Source organism: Ambystoma mexicanum, chromosome 11 (genome assembly GCF_040938575.1).
Source record: "Ambystoma mexicanum isolate Mex_15411 chromosome 11, UKY_AmexF1_1, whole genome shotgun sequence".
NCBI classification, from domain to species: Eukaryota; Metazoa; Chordata; class Amphibia; order Caudata; family Ambystomatidae; genus Ambystoma; species Ambystoma mexicanum.
The window spans coordinates 606,862,263-606,882,499 of record NC_090934.1 but is presented as its reverse complement, the minus strand read 5'-3'; the positions used below and the strand labels follow the sequence as shown (position 1 = coordinate 606,882,499).

Sequence of the window (20,237 nt, the reverse complement as noted above, 5' to 3'; positions counted from 1 at the left end):
GAAAGACCCAATAAGAGAAATCAAGGCCATGAAGAGCTTCCTAGCCCCATTGCACAAGAATGCCAAGTATTCTGTAGGGCAACACCTAGAACTTTATGAGCAGATGATGGCATCATTCTAGATCAGAAACAATGTGAATATTTCATAGGATTTGCTAAATGGACTTCCTCACCTGAGTACACCAATTTCTTTGCAGAACTGGAGGACCAGGATCATTATAAATGACCCAACTATAAAGCAGCCATTTTAAAACATTTCTCATCACACAGAAACCCTCAAAAAGGCTGTAAAGCTGTACATAATTTGCAATTTGGGGAGGATCAGGCCCCTCGGGAGTCTGTGCAGTAATTGAAGTGTGCATTTGTGCAGACTTCCCGGCGGGTAAACACACATAGTACGGAGTTTATGACAAGTTATTTTATGCATTCCTCAAATACATAATAACTCAGATAGTACACGATTCCCATGAACACAGTACACTGGACTGGATAGTTGAAAAAGCCACCAGGATCTGTGAGGTCCAGAAGCCCACTGAGAATAAAAACAAAAAATTCTAAGCCATCTAATCCACCTGCTGCTGCAAAGGTGGCGGAGGTAAGAACTACCCCTCCCTTGCACCTAGAGACCATAGGGCCTAAAACTAACCCTCCTGCCAACAAGCAGAATGGAAGGCAGAAGGGACCCACCACCTCCAGCTCAATCGAATGATGGTAGTCATGCATGTACAAAACAATTATCCCTCAGACCCTACCCTAGGTACAAGGGTACCAAGCAAATACCGGGGTATGTATACACTCCCCCCGCCGGAGGGGCAATCAGGTAAGTACTGCCCCGGGAAACATCCCTGCAAAATTCCCTCAGGAGAGAAGTATGACTCCACCTCCCAACCTGAACTTTTTCCCCAGATATCTCCTGAACCAAAACATCCAAAATAATCCCCCTCTCTCTCCCAGATTACAAGAGAATTGATCCCGGAGCAGGGGCATTCAGGATAGAAAATTATGGGGGAAATTTTCGGTGCTCGAGCTGCTCTGAGAGAAGGGACAGTTACCATTTTCCAGAGCAGCAGAGGTATGACTCGAGACCTCCCTAAAACCCAGAAAAGGGCCCTCATTCTGAGGTTGGTGGTAGTCATGGCGCTATTTGAGCCATGACTGCCACCAATAACGGTACTGTGTCCGGTTTGGTGCAATGGGGACTTACCGGTCTAGTCAGACCTTGGTGGGACCGGTAAGTCACCATTCACCAAACCATTCCCCATTCCCATTTGAGCCCCCAGAGGGCTCAATGGGAATGAGGAGGGTGCAAATAACGGGCCGGCGTATGCCAAGCCTGTTATTTGCACCCAGGTCCCTTAACGGGTCCCGTCCATAACACCTGGCCAGACCAGGCGTTAAGGAAGGGACCCGCTAAGGGACCTCGTAGTAGGGCGGTAAGGGATTACCGGCACCGGTCTCCTTACCGGTGCCCAGTATCCCATAATGCCCTACTCGGAATGAGCGCCAAGGTCTTGCAGCTGGAGCAATAGGTCCAGCAACTGACCAATGACCTGGGGTACATGCTGAGGGCTCAGTCCAACCCTCAACCTAAATCTGTGTTCCAGAATTCCACAACATCCAGGGCAGATGCCTTGGGGGTGGGGATGATGGGAAGAAATGTCCAACAAACCACAGGTTGCTAAGGAGGGGGCCCAGGTGGAAGGGACATGCCAAGACCTAGAGGAAGCTTCCTGTCTCACCCAGACAGAGCCCCTAGAAACCTCTCAGCCTGAAAGTGACTCTTCTACCCCAGAAAGTTAGACCATAAAGAGCAAAGGGTAAGTAGGAGAGGCCAACGAAGAACCCACTTTGTGGACGAACTCAATATTATCCCCTTTCAAAGAGAAGAGACCCTGGATGCTTCAGGTAAGCAGACCTTCTCTTTCAAAAACTGGGGGATTCCTCCCAAAGACAAATAGGTCCCAAAAGACCCTGAGTGGGATAGGGTAAATATGGAGACCAACCCAGCTCAGGACACTATTCTACCCCAAAAATATGAGTAAGACAGAATAAAAGCAGAGGTGTCGTTCCCCCAAACAGATTTGGAGACCTGCCTCCAGGTAAGGGGGGACAGCAAAGAATCACAGGAGAAAGAGGATTCCCCAAATCCATTGTTAGTTGTATAATGTTCCTCACAGATTCCCAACCTCTGACACGGAAAATTGCCCAAGATCACATGGTGTTAAAGTTTAATATTAATAAAAAAATTACCATAAGGCTGGCAAATAACTCACACTTACTTTGCACCCTGGAGGAGAAAGAAGGCTGATTCTATGCACCAGTCAAGGTGCAAGGTCAGTGTGAACTATCAGCTCTGGTGCCCAAATCATCCTCCTGCCCAGAAAAGCCTTCTACCAGCTAAACTCATGACAGGGGTAGGGTCACCAACTTCCCCTCATACCATTTCCCAGACAACTCCAAAACTTCAACAGGAATGACATTTCCGTCGAAGGGACTGCAAATCTGGAGATAAAAATGTACCGACTGTGAAAACAAGGTTTTCTGGACCCAGACTAACCGGCATATACAATTAAAAATGAGTACCATTTATGTAAGCATGAATGGTACCTGTAATTTAATTGATCAACATTCTGAGAAAGTAGAATTCCATTTCAAGAATAACCAAGTGCCAGACATCACTGTCATCTCTGTAGGAGAACAATCGGGTGATGGGAACCCTTCTCCATTCTTAAAAATCAACCTTCCTCCCAGTTTTAAGTGGCAATCCACACTGCAAGAGAACACCCTAAAATTTTACACCAGCCCAAAATCAGAAGAAACCTTGAGTCCCGTGAAACCAGACGATGAAGAACCTGCTAAAAGTCTGATGACATAATAAAAAAAGGCAAACAGTTGTTTTTCTCCATTCAGATAAATGAGGGGGAGAAGCCGGTGCTTGCCAGAGAATGCCTGAATAATGGAAGGAGCTTCATCAACGAAGGATTATTCAGTAATCTCCAAAAAGATCAGACCATTCCCACATTTAAGTTGACTGACAAATGGGAAGTGGGCCTGGAAACCCCAAATTCCAAACATCTCCTGCCTAGCAAATGTATGCTAAACATCTCCATTGGCAACAAAAGCATAGACCATAGTTGTTGGGTTGTGAGAGATGTCCCTTCCGGCTTTTATTTAGGCAGCAACATTCGCAATCAATTTGGACCTCATTAATAATAAAGCCTGGTCCTGACTGGTGAGTAACCCCATAGGCTTTGATGACACTGAAAAAGCATTCTGGTCAGCTCAATTGCTGTTTTATACCATTGAAGTTCAAATACAAGAAGAGGTTACCATTCCAGGACAGGTGCAACAATTTACCACTCCACTCAAAATTAAAAGAGGACATTGCCTCAAACATCAGGACACCTATATAAATTTAAATTCCCATCTCAAACAACAAGGTTTGTATTTATATCTGACACCTCTAGTAGACCTAGATCATAACACCATTTGAATATTGGTGGATAACAGCAACCTTAGAAGTATCTCTTTGGGCGCAGACACCTTTTTTGGAAAGGCGGGTGATGCCCAACATCATTCTAATGATTTAGCTAATGAAATCATGGGACATGACTGTTTCGACATCAGCGACAGGATTCCTCCAGAAAAGACATAGGCATGGGGGGAATTTCTTGGTGTACTCTTCCTGTCCCTGTGGGGTGGAAGAGGTGACCTGTGAAATCAGGAGGAAGGGGTTAGTGTTCAGAGCCAAGGACCACTACCTCGAATTCCTGGAAATTCCTGTTCAAGTTGACACCCTCAAAAGAGATCCTCCCAAATGGAGGATACTGCTGAACTTGCCATGCCCAAGGTCTTTCAAGGTTTCAAGCAGATGGTCAAGGAAATTATCAATCTTGCTGATGCCTGTGAGAACGAGGGGCAAAGAAAAACGCTGAAACAGGTCTTCCTGGAAAGCCAAGATAACTTTTCAATGGATTCATACGACTGTGGACGCACCTCTATTCATTCAACCACCATACCCACAGACCTGGAGATGGCTCCAGTATTTCTGAAACAATACTGGTTACCTCTCACGTCCATGGGGTCACTCACAGAGATTATTAAGAACTTAGAATCCCATGGGGTAATCAGTATGATCCACAGTGCTTTCAACAACCCAGTACTGGGGATACGCAAACCAAACGGCCAATGGAGACTATGTGCCGACCTGAGGGAGTTGAACAAATGGGTCCACATGTCAAGATGGCCACTTGATCAGAGGCTGGCACAGATCACGGGTCAAAGGTGTACAACCCAATTGACCTGACCAACAGCTACTGGACAGTCCTGTGAGTAGGGAGGACCAGTACAAGCTTGTGTTTACTTTTGGGGGGCAGCAATATACATGGACTCAAACCCCCTTTGGATACATGAACCCTGGAAATGAGTTCAACATTTTTCTACATAAGGCCATGCCCGACTTGGGCGAAATGGGAATCATGGCCTATGTAGATGAGGTTCTGATCAAGAGCTCAAATGTGGAGGCACATACAGCAGAAATCTGCTATGTTCTGACACAGTTGCAGAAAGCCAGAGAAAAACTGTCCTTTCAGAAGGCACAGTGGTGTAAGACCCAAATTAACTTCTTAGGGCACAAGATCACCCCTGAGTTTCTTAATCCACAGGTGAAGAAGGTGGAAGCCTTAATGAACTTAAAAGACCCTACTACTCTGTGAGAATTAAGAAGCCTTCTTGGACTCACTAATTATAGTAAAAACTTAATTGAAGACTATGCAGAGTCAATCGACCCTTGGTCCATTTATTAAAGGCCGGAGTCAAGTGGGAGTGGGTTACGGAACAATCCGGGGCAGTTAAACAAATGAAAACAATCCTTTCCCAGGCTCCTTGTTTGGTCTACCCCATAAGGAACAAAATGTTCTTCTTGGAGATGGGGTTCTCAGATACTTGCCTAACAGTGTTGTTGTATTAAAAGCATGACAAGGTTAACAAGGTCCTCTCGTATGTGAGCAAGGCTTTGTCCCCTGTGGTGGAAAGATTGAATGACTGTGAAAAGGCACTCCTGGCAACAGTGTGGGCATTGACCAATTACTGCCTATTCATCCAGGGGGAGCACATAATTGTTGAGACTCCTCACCAACTCTTGCAATATTTACAAAGTGACAGAATTCAAGTGGGGAACATCAGTAATTCCAGAATTACTTCCTGGATTCTGTCCATGCAAGGCTTTCCTGTGGAGGTCAGATATGACCAAAACAAGAAGAGTCCCCTAGCTCAAGGGCTAAATTATTCCCCACTGAAAGCCTGTTGGGCTCCAGATCTGGAAAGGGAATTCCTTTGAAGTGCCTGCATAGCAGTTATTTACAACTGCAATAAAGTGACTAGCAGCCCTGGGTGGGGGAAAGTACAAGAAAAGAGAAGGTTTTAAGATCAAAATGTTGGTCAACTTCAGATAACAGGACCAAGTACCAAATGTCAGCATGGCCTAATGGCATTACAGGTCAGAAGTGAACAGTCTGCTGCCTGATAAGGATCATCTCAACCCATCAACTTTTAAGAACAAAGAGACTAGTGGCTTGTACACCAGCCATCAAAAAGCACAGTCCAGGAGCCTCTGGTCACATGCTTGCAAAGAAATAATAGCTATGATATGAACCTAAATATTATATATGTTAATGATGTGGCCATGGACTTGCATTGGACATGTGATTTTATTCAACAATTGAGGAACGGTTATAGTTGTCATTTTAAAGATAATTTCAAGGCACATTTTTTGAAATAAAGGTTATCAATATGCAACCTATGGCATCGCAATAGCAAGGTAAAATGTGTTTCTGGATGCCCTGAAAATGTCCTGAATTTAAGAATTAACGAGCTGATGGAGATTAAAATTAGATATCTGGAGAGTAAATTGCATGTTTATAACTAGTATACTTTTTGCATAAATGGAAAGAAATTGCCACATGCCTGTGCAACATGGTGAGAACATGGCTACCATTTTATTCAATACTCATGATTAGCTAAAGCGGAATATATGAATATCATGGCATTTATTAGTAAGTGACAAGGTTTTGCAATGTAGGCACTTTTTGTCAAAATCTTGACATAAAAAGGGGGAATTTCAAATGGAAGTTGCAAAATGTCAGTTCTAGACTCCTAAACCAATCCGCACAGAGAGGCTGGACTTGGGGTGGAGAGTAATGTAAATGTCCAATCCAGGTTGCGAGATCCTAAGTTAGCACTGCCTAATTTTCACTGTCCAGTGGAGGGACTTAGAGAGTAAAAAGGTAATGCACCGTGGAAAAGAGAGGAGCTGCAAAAAAATTACCAAAATTAACATTCCCAACTGAAACCCAATCCCAAAACTTGCTTTGAGATAAAAAGGTATTCTTATATTAAAATGAAATTCACAATTGTCATTACTCTTTCAACATTGTATTTAACCAAGGGGGGCCCTTGGCCCCACAAAGAAAATTCTAAACTGTCTAACTTCCCCAACACAGGCCTTTACGTAAAGGGGTGTCTGAAAAACCTAAATCCCAAAATCATCCCCATTTTACTCCCCAACTTCCCCAACACAGGATTTTAAGTGAGGGGGTCTGAAAAACCAAAGTTCCTAAATCATCTCCATTTTACTGTCCAACCACCCCCAAAACGTGCCTTTAAGTGATGGGGGTCTGAAACACTAACTTCTAAACTGTCCCCACTTCCTAGACCTGGCCTTTGAACAGAAGAGTTCTGCATATAATTTGATGCTTGGGTTTTTGCGGATGGGAGAAGAAGTGCTTTGATAAAGTGAGACCTCATGTATACAACGCTGAACGTGTGATGTATGTATTGTTTTGAAATACGCCCTGTGTCTATTCCTAAGATAAATTCTGGTGAAGTCATATTTGCCACATGCATTTTATTAATCTGAGATTTAAACTGCTAGCATTTTGACTGCGCAGGGAACTCCATATCTCAAGTCTTGAAAAAGCACTACCTTATATAAAACAACATTGTGCCTATGTTTGACATTAACAGAAACGTATAGATTATGTTCTAGCATTGTGCCATAATATTATTATTGAAATTCAACATTCACCTGGAATCACAGGAAGAGAGCTTTGACCCGTTTATTTAGCCTGTGTTCCATATTTTGTGAGACAAAATTAAAGGTTGAAAAAATGTGTTTTGTAATTGAAGCCATGTTTTCTATCACAAAGAAGGTGACAGCTATAATTTAACCTAAGTATTATTCAGTGAGCTTATAATTGAAATAAATAAATATTCTTTCCATACCTCGGGCTGGATCTTGGCTCACTGTGGGCACAGGGGGGAGATGTGTGCAGCTCTCTATGAGTCTTTAATATGGCCACCACAAAAAATCTTTAGCGGGTATTGTAGGGCTGCTTGGTTGGTGGTGGTAAGGAACTCCCCAGGGTAAGGGTGGTCCCTCAATATGACACTACAGATTACAATAGCAAATTCCAGTAAAGCTGGCCCAAACCTTACTGTGTCTTAAGTTGATAAACTTGCATGTATATGTACTTTGTTTGGTAGCACAACATGTACTATTATCAGCAATGTAATTGCACCAGATGGTGATTGATAAACAAACTAAAAAGGCATCAATATGGTGAAGGTCTAGAAATTGGTTTGTTCATATGGGGAGATGTAAAACCTTGGAAATCCCCTCCGATGATGAGCATAACATGTTAGTCTGAGAAGTGAATAAGTAGCCAAATTCAAGGCTGTGGAAACAAAATGTTCATGCTTGTATCCTGGCTTTGCCAGCAGATGATACAGTGATCCTGGTCAAATTATCTTATATCATTTACATTACTGTGCTCGTCTTCTGTGAAAAGGTTTGCCTTCTCACATGATGGTGGCATTGTTTAGCCCATTAGCTGATCTTTCTTTTTATGTAGGCCATTTAAGTGGAAGGGGTTCTTGACAGAAGAAAGCAGACCAGATGGTGCAAGCCTCTGACAAGCATATTTTAAGGTCTTCTCATTTTACACAAAAAACGGTTTGCTTTTTGTGTAAAATTGAAAGGTTTTTCGGCAAGTTTATAAATAATTTCACAGGCCTGTGTTTTGGACATAGCTGTAATATACAAAAGAGAAACTCAGATGACATCTTTTAATCATATGAAGTAGTATGCTGGTACTTATACACTTCCCATGATGAGACAATGAAGTTATAATCGTTCTAATTTTTTATAATGTACTCCAATAACATTTTGTTATTAAAAATTGTCACATTTGGTTATGTGATTTGTGTACTTTCCAATCCAGTTATATACAATGGGATTCTTTTAGTTCATGGTGAAAATTGAAAAAGAAGGTGTTGAAGTGTAGAATGTTCAGAGTGGGTGCAAAACCCGGCTTCACCAATGGATGATCCTGGCCATCACATTTAATTGTGTGTTGCCTAACCTGTCAAAATGGCCAGTTCCTAAATCTTTCAAAGTTGTCGCCTTTCATGTAGCTTTCACGCTTCGGCTGGTGGGTGGACATGGTGTTTAACGGCCTGCCAGCCCAAGCTTTGGTAGGCCTGAGAGAAACCATGTCCGCCCCCCAGCCGGGTCATGAAAGCTATTCACACCCCAGGATTTCCCAGGGTGCGGATAGTTTTCATTCTGACGGGAGACGTGCTCAGCACAAACAAACCTCCCATCAGAGAAAAAACATTTTAAAATAAATGCCCGCCTCCTAAAATAGAGGATGACGGCAGCCCTGGAAAACAGGTTCCAAAAGGCCTGCCGCCATCTGAAAAGGGAATTAGTCCTTTTTCTATTTTTATGATAGCACCCATTGTTTTTAATGTTTCTTTATTTACAGCGGTGCGGGCGATGTATGCATGATCGCACCCAGGAAAGGCGGATTGCAATTGGTCAATCTGCCTTTCCCGGGTGCAAATAGTGATTTCATTCTCTGTGTATTAACTTCAAAATAGCCTTACTCATGGTTTCACTGGCTATAGTATTGCTTCCTCTGCAATAATAGTGAGCATTCAGATATTGCACACCACAGCCACTTGTCTTTGCTCTCTAATGGCAACACTACTTGAACACCATATCCACCTTCTAATATTAGTCTATGCAAATACAGACACCATTCTAGTCATTTCTAATCTTCATCCGCTATATTTGCTACGCCATGTGTAGCTTTCGCCTTGCTTGCAATTGGTCTCCAGTATGCATGTTTGAACACATTTACATTCTGTGAAGCAGCAAATGTGAGTCTTCAGTCTATTCTGGGATGTGTGTACCCTTTTCATACGGTCCAGTGTTAAAACTAGCGGCAGTAAACCCTCCTTGTGGATGCTATTGATTAAAAAGTATCCTGTACCTATGCTAGAACACAAGTACCCTCATAGCCTGCTAATGTTGCTAATGTTGGCCTTAAAATGCACATTTATCATTCCGATTACAGCAAGAATAAAGAGGGTAAGGGGGCTGAAAGGATGTAGCACGCTTATTTGGTTGGCTGAGAGGCAGCATGTCAAGCTATGGGTTGTGATCACGTTGAGGGGGGGCACAACCATATATTCTGGATCCCTTCATTCCTTTGGTTTGGTGCAAGGGGCCAACAAAGATGGCTGTGCCCCTGCCCACCCAAAAAGTGGTTAAGATGACCCAGACTGCAACACTGCAGTTGGGACTGCTGCCTGATATATATATATATATATATATATATATATATATATATATATATATATATATATATATATATATATATATATTTGTTTTTATTATTTCTTAAACAAACACGAGGGGCTGCGGACACCGTCCCTCGACTTAAGCCCTGCTTGCAATGCTATGTAATATGTCCAGATAATGCCTGAATTGCCAGCTGTTTGATTGGTTCAGATGAATCTGTTGGTATTCTGTGTATCTGTCCGGTTTAAAACAATTCAAACGTAGCTAGGTAGAAGCGGGCGCTGCGAAGGACGAAGTTGTGATATCTTGAGAAGCGTGCAGGGAAGGGGGGTCGTGCGTGCATAGGAGGGGGTGCATGTGGTCTCTAGAGTATGGGCTGTTGGGAGGAATTGTTAGGGTGGTCTATGAAGTGTTCTTTGAATCGGTTCGTCGCCGGGGCTTCCTTTTTTCAAGTGTGCAATGTTAGGCTAGCGTACGCCATGTTATGTTATGATATTCAATGTTCTGTCATGTTATGCCTTGTTGTGCTCGGCTATGCTGCACTATTTCAGCGTAAATGTTTTGTATGTTATCACTTGTTGTGCTATGGTGCGTTACGTTTTGATCTGTTACGCTATGTTTTGGCGCGGTATGGTTTGCTATGCTATGTCGTATGCGTGCCACCCACATAACTCCTGTGTAGCCAAGGGGTGCGTGCGGCTACATACCTCCCCCGTTCTTGAAGGCCAGGTAGGGGAACCTCCAGACGTTGCCCAGCCCCACGGCGTAGCCCACCATGGACAGGATAAAGTCCAGCTTGCTGGACCAGTTGCCCCGGGCTTTGTTCTCGTCGCCCTCGTCCTCCTGCAGGAAAAAGAAAGAAAAAAAGAAATCAAGCCAGCGTTCGCGGGTGTGCTCTGTAGCAACAAATATACGTTGACCCTATTGCTGTAGATCAGCGGTGCAGGCGCATGCGCAGAAAGGCCCTCGCCCCCCTCCCCCCCCCAACGGTCGTCGGTGTGTTTTGGGGGCTGAGTAAAACAGGCAACATCCGGGCGGGGGTCGGGGAGCCCTGACCACTGCAATAGCTGTCGGGTGTAAGTGGGGGTGCTGGCTGCAACTCTGCCAATGGCCTATTCGGGGTGCCAGGCGCGTAACAGCTGCTTAGGTAGCTTATGAAGATGACCAGATTTCCCCTGAAACGCGAATCATTCCAAAAGGTGCAGTTTTCTGCTGAGCTGGTTTTGGGGAGGGCGGGCAGAGAACGACCCAGCTGAACAGTGGCCTTGAAATACTGGGTTTGCATGGAACGCGGTTTTATATAGCGCCCTTCGGCCATTTATCTTGGCCTCAATGCGCTTGTTGTCAAATCCGGATCTTTATTTCTATCGACAGGAAATGATTATGTCCTTACACTGTGCCTTGTGGAAATAAAAGTGCCATACTGTGTTTTATTATAATGTTTATTTTGATCAACGAATGACTAATCGTGAAATGGCCGACTGTGTTTCAGATCCCCTTTTAATCTGCACTATTTCAGATGCATTCATGGTTTAAACTGGATTTTGTTTGCATTTCAATGAACGCGTATACAGGTGCAACCACAGGGGGTGGGGTCGTTGCAAATCGTATTTAATCCGCACCATTTCAGACACATGCTCATTGCACCGGAAACGTAGAATAAGAAACGTGCTTGTGATTCACTCGAGACTTCCAGCGAAATGGAAGAAGGCGAAGTACTCGGCCCACGCATTGGCACATCCGATCTGGTTCATGCGCCTGCCCTGGAGTGAAGACAAGGTGACAGGAGCTGTTCTATAGAGCCGCAGAGCCCCGAGACGGCGGCTCCAGGTGCTATGCAGAAACATGGTACGCCAGCGGTTGCGATTAGTCTTGACTTTTGCATCTAAGGTTTTGTGCCCTATGGCATGGGCTAAAGGCGGCAGATGGCACGTGATTGCGTACCCCGACCCTGTGCTTCTTTGGGCAGGCCCCTCGTTGTTCCTAGTTCCCCGGGTTCCTCGGTGCGCTGGGCGTTCGTTCTCTCCATCGCCTGTGATCTTTTCTCGCGAGCCAAATTGTTGGAATTTACTGTGTATCGCGTGTCCATGGTTTCCCCAGAGGGACTTTTCAGTGCACTCGTTGCGTTTTTTTGGCACACGTCCATCCATGCAAGGGGCGGCATCGCACATTTGCGCTGGCGCTCCCCTGCAAAGGCAAATCTGCGCAACAAATGCGTTTGCAATCCGAAAATAGTGATTTGAGGGTAGCGCCTTGCACCCAAAAAGCGGTGCTGCGTCTACTCATACCCTGCAAAAGTTTGCTCCACTGCAAAAAATAACCACGTGTAATTTGCGCATTTATAGAACTCTCCCTGTAAGGGAAGGCGCCTCCAATTTCGTTCCGTCTCCCTTTGGCTTTGCCTGTAAGTAAATAAATAACTGCTATGAAAATAAATGGCGCATTGTTGAGTGCTTAGTACAAGAGCGTATCCTCCCGTATGTGCGTGTGTAAAACATGTGTACATGTAGTGCGTGTGTTTTAGATTTGCAAGAAATAAATATATGTGGATAACCTTCCAACCCAAAAAGCGCTCAACAATATCGGAACAAACAGCTGCAGAGGGGCTCTCTACCCCAGCCCGCCACGCCTCCACCCCTCCCCCCCACCCCCTCAAATACCCGCCCTCAGCAAAGACAGCTCGCAAAACTCTGGGGCCCGATTCATGGAATTATTTGCACGGTTCAAAGTGAATTGCACTGCTGAAAAGTGACTTTGCGCTGCCGACACAGACCCTGGTTCGTGGAACTGTGCAAAGTGTATTATTGCAGTGCAAAGTCAGTGCAAAGTTTATTTTGCGCTGGAAAAATGACTTTGCACTGCAAAAATATACTTTGCACAGTTCCATGAATCAGGGTTTTTGTCAGCAGTGCAAAGTCGCTTTTCAGCCGTGCACAGTCACTTTGAACCGTGCACAAGATTCCAAGACTCGGGGCCTATATCTGGAGGTACTGTGCATACCTCGGCAGGTTCGTATTTGCATTTAATTTATTTTTTAATAACCGATCTCCACATTGACTACGCCAGGTTCTCGGCTGCTTAGAATGTTTTATTAAAAAAATGTGTTGCAATTGGACGTGGATACATTGCGTGTTACGTTGGCACGGATTTATTCTAGTACATAATTTTTGGAAGGGGCACCGAAGGTGTGTGGTTATGGATTCGCGCCAGCTGCCCTGGAGGGGCTCGAACCTGTGACCTATGGAGTTTCGTTCCAATGCTCCCGTAGATACATTAATGCAAGACGGCGCGGGGTATATGACCTGTGAGCAGAGGCCCCCTGAAACGCAGCTGTGAAGTCTTCGCCCAATCCCGCGCCCACTCAGGGGTACGGGCGGGAGTGAGGGCACCACGGGATGCCCACACTGTGGAAAAGTGCGCCTTTCCAGGGGCTGAAGTGTCCCGCTACCACCCACCTGGAATCACTTGACTGAGAGTGGGAAAGGGGTTGAGAGTGAGGCCGGAGGGCACTGAGCGAGCGAGTGAGTGAGGACGTGGGGAGTGAGTACAGTGCATATATGTATAGGAGTGACATTGAGCGAGTGAGTGAGGACCTGGGGAGTGAGTACAGTGCATATATGTATAGGAGTGACATTGAGCGAGTGAGTGAGGACCTGGGGAGTGAGTACAGTGCATATATGTATAGGAGTGACATTGAGCGAGTGAGTGAGGACGTGGGGAGTGAGTACAGTGCATATATGTATAGGAGTGACATTGAGCGAGTGAGGACCTGGGGAGTGAGTACAGTGCATATATGTATAGGAGTGACATTGAGCGAGTGAGTGAGGACCTGGGGAGTGAGTACAGTGCATATATGTATAGGAGTGACATTGAGCGAGTGAGTGAGGACGTGGGGAGTGAGTACAGTGCATATATGTATAGGAGTGACATTGAGAGAGTGAGTGAGGACCTGGGGAGTGAGTACAGTGCATATATGTATAGGAGTGACATTGAGCGAGTGAGTGAGGACGTGGGGAGTGAGTACAGTGCATATATGTATAGGAGTGACATTGAGCGAGTGAGTGAGGACGTGGGGAGTGAGTACAGTGCATATATGTATAGGAGTGACATTGAGCGAGTGAGTGAGGACGTGGGGAGTGAGTACAGTGCATATATGTATAGGAGTGACATTGAGCGAGTGAGTGAGGACGTGGGGAGTGAGTACAGTGTATATATGTATAGGAGTGACATTGAGCGAGTGAGTGAGGACGTGGGGAGTGAGTACAGTGCATATATGTATAGGAGTGACATTGAGCGAGTGAGTGAGGACGTGGGGAGTGAGTACAGTGCATATATGTATAGGAGTGACATTGAGCGAGTGAGTGAGGACGTGGGGAGTGAGTACAGTGCATATATGTATAGGAGTGACATTGAGCGAGTGAGTGAGAAGGCGTTAAAGCGCCAGTGGGTGGTTGGATGAATTAAATGACTGCGTGGCTCATGGAATTATAGGTGGAACATTTTTAGGTGGGTACACATACATCTGGACTGGGCACTACACAGCCTTTGGGCGCTGTCCGGTTTATAGGACTGCAATGCGCAGTTGGAGCGGCGGCGTTGCAGGCCAGTTTCGGAAACGCTGACCTGCTTCCCCCAGAACCACAGACGCCCACGTATGCTTCAGGCGCCAGCCTGGGACGGGCAGGGTAGCTCGGGGGTGACCCCTTGACCTTGAGGAGGTCATCTGCCAATGCCGGCGCGCTTCACACCTCCCGTATGAGATAAGAGGGCTAGGCAGCTGCAGCTGGGGGGAGGAAGGGTGGGGGGGGTCCAGTCACGGGTTGCCCGAGCCGTGTCTTTCCCCCACTTGGATGCATTGCATGCATGCACCGGGTGTTTGATGCTAACGCACGGTCCGCGTCGGGCGTGCTGAGGCGCCTGCACCCCCGGGGCTGCTGCTTTGGTGGGTGGTGCGGACGGCGTGGGCTAGGGAATAGGCGATGCTTGAAACTCCCCCGAAACATGACCCAGGCTGTGGCCGCGCTGCCCACGTTACCGCCAGTGCTTGAAGACACTCGCGTCCCCTCGTGAAAAGAATCACGCACCCCCTAAATGTTATTATATTATTGCTGTTAAACGCACAATGTTCACTTGGCCGGTGTACGGTGCATCACAGGACATTTCCAGCGTTGGTGGATCGTGTGTATCCTTCATTATATAGCTGCCTATCATTCAAGCTACATAGCTGCACATGTATCTATAATTCCATCATTCTTTGCATGTATCTATCTGGGTAGCTTTCTGTCTGTTTCTCTATCAGCCCATTTGCATGTCTACAAATCTATCTATCTACATATCTATGTATCTATCTATCGTCAATCTCTGCCTGTGCGTCCCTATCTATCTATGTATCTATCTATCGTCAAACGATCGATCTGTCTGTCTTATCCGTCTTTCCGCCTGTGTATTCGTCTGTATGTCTATCAGCCGTCTGTTTGTCCGGCGATATTTGGAGCAGGCAAAGAACTTCTCTCGGGTTTCCCCAGGACGTGAGCTGCGGTGCTCTGGGCGTAAGGCGAAAATGAACTACTCCAGACACACAGTACAGTGCCCCTTGTATTGAACGCACGTTTTTTTTATTGCTTTAAATACCGTGCTTTTGAACGCTTCATCTGTTTACGTATTGCTCATGGACACCATCTTTGGACACATAAAACAAATTATGATCTTTTAGTTGGCGTAAAATAAATGGCTATTATAGTGCTAGGGCGCTGCAGAACTATGCACGGAGGCGCTATTTTATTTTACTAATGTCTGCAAAGAAAGCGTTGACTCTGTCTAAGTCCAACATACGACGGTGCGTTCTCTGGGCACTGACAAATTGTGGGCCTGATTTACGAAGTGTTAAAAAATGTTTTTTTGTAAAGCAGGCCCTTTGACGGTCCTATTCTTGGGTTCTGTGGTTATTTATCGAGGCGCTATATTCGTATCTGCGATATTGGGCTTCACTTTCTCTGAGGTTCTGAGGAAGAAGGTTCCATGGGCTGGGGTCTGAGGAACAAGGAGCATGTCTCCCATAGGGGCTTGTCTGAACCCACCAATTACACTAGTTAAGGACCCCCGGGTGAGCGCGGGTACTGCTCTATACTGGGGAAAGCCTGGGGCGGGACTGTGCACTGCTGTATGTGCACGGTTGCAGCGCTGCAGCAGCGCATTGCGGCCTCTGACGCTTCTGGGTCACGGTCCCGGGCTCCCAGAGGGCCCAGACATGCCATAACAAGAGCCGGCCTTAAGGACGTGTCAGCTTTCTGAATTGCAACGGCATGAAATAAGCATGTTTAATGACCCGACTCACTTGTCGGTCCAGCCTGAGACCCTCACCCAGGCCCACTGCTAAACTGTTACAACTGGGAGGGCTCTGGCCAAGGGCCAAATGGTTCTGGCCACGTAGGAAAGAGCTCTAAATGGGAGTGAGGGACTTATTCAATGGTTGGTCTGTCTGGGGGTTGAGCTTTGGGGAGTGCGCTCGTGCAGTTGGGGGATTGGCTGGGGTCGTCATCTGCATGGCCTGATCCGGACGCCAGAGGTCACTCATAGGAGTGGACTCCTGGGCAACTGCGCAGTTTACCGCCTTCAGATTAGAGGGAGCCGGTGTACCTACAGAGAGGTGAGGGAACACGAAATAAAATGCACCGGCGTTGACATAAAGTGTCTCCAGTGGCACAGCCTTCAGTACAGTGAAGAGGCCGCCTGCCAGTCACCCGGTCTAGTGCAACAGTGAGATGCCCAGGACTTACCCCGGTGACGCTGCCGGGCAGCACGGAGGTGATGCCGTCCGTGCCCAGCACCACGGTGCTCTGGCTCAGCGTGACCCAGCCGCCCTTGGCGTCGTTGTGCTCCAGCACGCCGGTGCCAAGACTGGCCTCGCCGTCGGCGCCCTGCAGGGGCATGATGCGGCAGTTCAGGGTGTTGCTCTGCCCGTTGCTCTCGGCGGTGGGCGCGCTCTTCAGCGGGTAGATCTCCATGGAATCCTTCCGCGGGGTGGTCTGGGCGGGGGTGCTGGCTTTGCAGGGCGCCGCGGCCTTGGCCTTCTCCTGGTCCGCCTTGGCCTCTTCAGCCGGGCAGGCCTTGCTGGGCAGCGTGGAGGGGGCGGGAGGCTGATGAGGCGGCAGCCGGTCGTTGTCGGGGCTGCTTCTCGGGAACCCAGCGGCCCCGACCGGTCCCGGGGCCCCGGCCTCGGGGCTGTTGAGCGTCTGCTTGGGCATGTCCCTCTGATGCATGTAGTCCTGCAACATGAAGGGGCAAGACAAGAAGTGATCAGTTATTCTGCCAAGGGATTCGCGGCCAATGCGCACTGCTCGGAGTATTGCAACAGGCTGCGCTGGGCAAACTTCCCAGAGTCACTCGGCTCACTCACTAGGCACAATCTCGCAGCCGTGCAGAACACCTGAGGCGTGGAAAGCAACAAAAGACATACTTAAGAAGAGCACGTGTGGGACAGGCAGAGGGGACAGGACGAGGCCTGGTAGATTCACACAATTGCAGCAAATAGGCCCAAAATATGAACATGGGCCGGGCAGACACCCTGGTACATCAGTGGATACAGAATGTCCAAGCATACGCGTGAACACGTTTGCACATACAGGAAGGCATGGATGGGTGGGTAAATGAATGAATTGATGGATGGGTGTGTGGGTGTGTGAATGGATGGTTTGGTAGATGGATGGTCAGAGTATGGATTGTAATGGGACAGGGTGGGTGGAGGCAGGGAGCAGGCAGAGGGAGGGAGGGGTGGATGTATGGAGGTGCGAGGGAGGAATGGATGGATGGATGGATTTGGATAGATGGATGGATGGATGGATGGATGAGTGGATGGATGTGTGAATTGATTGTTTGGCAGATGGATGGTCAAAGGATGGATGGTGAGGGGACAGGATGGGTGGAGGCAGGGAACAGGCAGAGGGAGGGATGGATGTATGCGGGAGGGATGGATTGATGGATGGATGGGGAGGGGGATGGATGGGTGGATAGATAAGTTGGGCCAGTGATGGATACAAAACGGAATATGAAAATAAAAGCAAAATGAAAGCCCTCCAAAATAATGTGCAAGTAAATAGCCGAGGAGGTAGAAAACAGTTGCCAACATAGAATCAGCCGTAGAGGCGGACAAAGACATACTCAGAATAATGGCCCTGGATGAACTCGAGGAGAGGCACAGGGATACATACGCAGAACGATACATAGACAAGAAAAGAGAAACACACACACACACACACACACACACACACGCACACATCCACACACACATCTACAAAAGCAAACACACATGGAGAATCACACGACCAGTCACATGCTCACACACAGGCGCACATTATTCCAGGAGCATCATCTGTGTGTGTCTCTCTCACACACTATCACACGAACCCACAAATTGGCATAAACACACAGGCACACATTGTAACGGAGCGTATTGCCACTCTCTCTCTCACACACAGGCGCACGCACAAATACTGACATAGGAGCATATTCTCTCTCTCTCACACACAAACACACACACACACACACACACACACAATTCTGTTCGGCAAACTAACAGCGCTGGCTCCGCGCCGCCGCTGGGCCCGCTCCTACTCCCCAGCCTGGTTGGGTTTCACATCACGCCTGGAGGATGCTCGCTTCCCCTCTCCCCATTGTCGGAGGAACCTTTAATTTTACGCCCCATTTCCTCTCTGTCATTCAACAATGCACAGAGCCTATTTTATAGGCAATAGACAAGCTGCCTGCGGAGCAGCTTCGGATGCTTGGAAAAGACAAAGAATTTGCCAGCACACGAATATCTTTTTTCATTTAAGAATCCAACTGACAACACACAAAATTAAAGCGTGTTTTGGTGTAGCGTGGGCGTTAAGCTGCACGCGTCTATTCCGTTCGTTGTTTGTGTCGTGTTTCAGTAGAAAGTCTCCAATGTGGGCTGTGGAGCCGAGGGTCTCAGAAGACATGAATCGCTGGCAAATGGAGCAGCGTGCGTGTTTTAAAGTGCTTCGCCGAAACAGCACAATCGCCTGAGGTGTACCACAGTCTCACATGCACCCCCCCCCCCCACCCACCCCCAACCCACACAGCCAAGGAAAAGCAATGAGTCGATAAATATATGCGGGTTCCCCTCTCGCACTCTCTTTCTCTTTGTTTCAAGCACTGCTTTCATAAACCCAATCGCTTTGGAATGCATACACAGACGCACCTGCAAACAACCTAATGTAAACGTCATGGCCGAGTCATGTTGCCGTGGGATGTGGCCAGGCACGTCCCCTCACTTTTGAAATGAGAGCGTTCTAGTCCCGGCTTCCACACAGTGTGATGCTCAACACATAAAAATCATGCTATCTTCAGGTACGCACACATCTGCTGTCTGCGAAAAGGGTGGTGTCCTATAAACAAGCCGAATTCTCCCCAAGCCTTTCTGCCATTCAGATACCTCCGACCCAATCAAACGGGGATGCAGATCAGCACCGCGGACAGCGATTCACATCAGCACCGTGGACAGCGTCCCGCTTCACTGGCGCGTCCGCCAGCGCGTAGACACTCACAAAAGATAGCCCGAGGCGCCTCTTTACGAATGGGCTGCCCACCAAAGCTTGCTGCACCGACTTTCAGCACCATGTGCAGCACACACGCCCCCACATAACCCGCTCACACTACTGCATCCACCGTCTGCTACCCTGCGGGTGAGACTATCGCGCCTTTCAGCACCACGGTCAGCGCCCACCTCGATCAGCACTCCGGGCAGCCAACACACACGTTAATCTGCAGCTTGTGTTTTTTAAAAAAAAAATTAAAAAAGTTTTGCCAAGTTAACGATCGCCGAATACGCGCGCTGTCCAGCCGAGTGTCAGTTCTCAAGCGCGCGCCTTGCCGCTCCAGAAGTCACGGACAGAGAGGGAGAGGGCGCAGTGCAGTAGCTACTCACCATGTCCCGCCAGCTGACAGATTGCCTGGGCGCAGTACTGAAGGCAGTGCAGTCTTAACGCGCGGATAGACTGGATTTTGCTCTGCCAGGAGTCAAGCTTCTATACCTCCTTGGGAAAGATGTGCTTTGCGTCAGTGCATAGCAAGGTGCCCTTGGTTTGACATTTTCTTGATAATACGAGTTTGATAAATCATTACCCCTCGTTTTCAGATTTTTAAAGGGACAGCCGCTAGATTCCAGGGTCCCTGCGAGCTGTCACTCAGGCAGGGGCGTGGGGGGTGGGAGGGCTAGTGACTCGCGGGGGGCTGGTTGCTAAATGTGGATCGGGAATTGTCGGGCGCACTTCCCCTACTTGGAGTGAGGGGGGGGGGGGGCGCACACCCTCCCCTACGCACACTGTCGTCAGACTTGCGTTGGTTCTTTTCTTTTTTGCAGTTGTGGGTCTCGCTGCCGCAAATGTGTAGTGGGCAGGTGACCCAGATAAAAAAAAAGCCGCATGTGCACGCGAGGGCTATATTTAGGCAGCAAAGATGCATTTGGGCCCTTCACACGTTTACTTTAGACGCAAGTTACACCCATTCGCCCCCAGGCGCGGCGTCCGGGCGTTTACTAAAATGGCACTACTGCAACGCTCAATTCCATCTAA

The 20,237-nt window shown here is 47.5% G+C and overlaps 1 protein-coding gene across 1 annotated transcript in view; it reads right to left on the bottom strand.

The window, feature by feature from the left end:
• SLC6A5 (solute carrier family 6 member 5) overlaps nt 1-19,879 on the bottom strand; it is a 426,034-nt gene extending 406,155 nt beyond the window's left edge. Inside the window, exons 1-3 of the mRNA XM_069623483.1 lie at nt 19,592-19,879; nt 16,422-16,910; nt 10,353-10,488 (exon numbers count right to left, since the gene is read on the bottom strand). Of these exons, the coding sequence (XP_069479584.1) occupies nt 10,353-10,488; nt 16,422-16,910; nt 19,592-19,594 (628 nt within the window). The 5' untranslated portion in view covers nt 19,595-19,879. The remainder of the gene's footprint in view (nt 1-10,352; nt 10,489-16,421; nt 16,911-19,591) is intronic.
• Nucleotides 19,880-20,237: the final 358 nt, after the last annotated feature.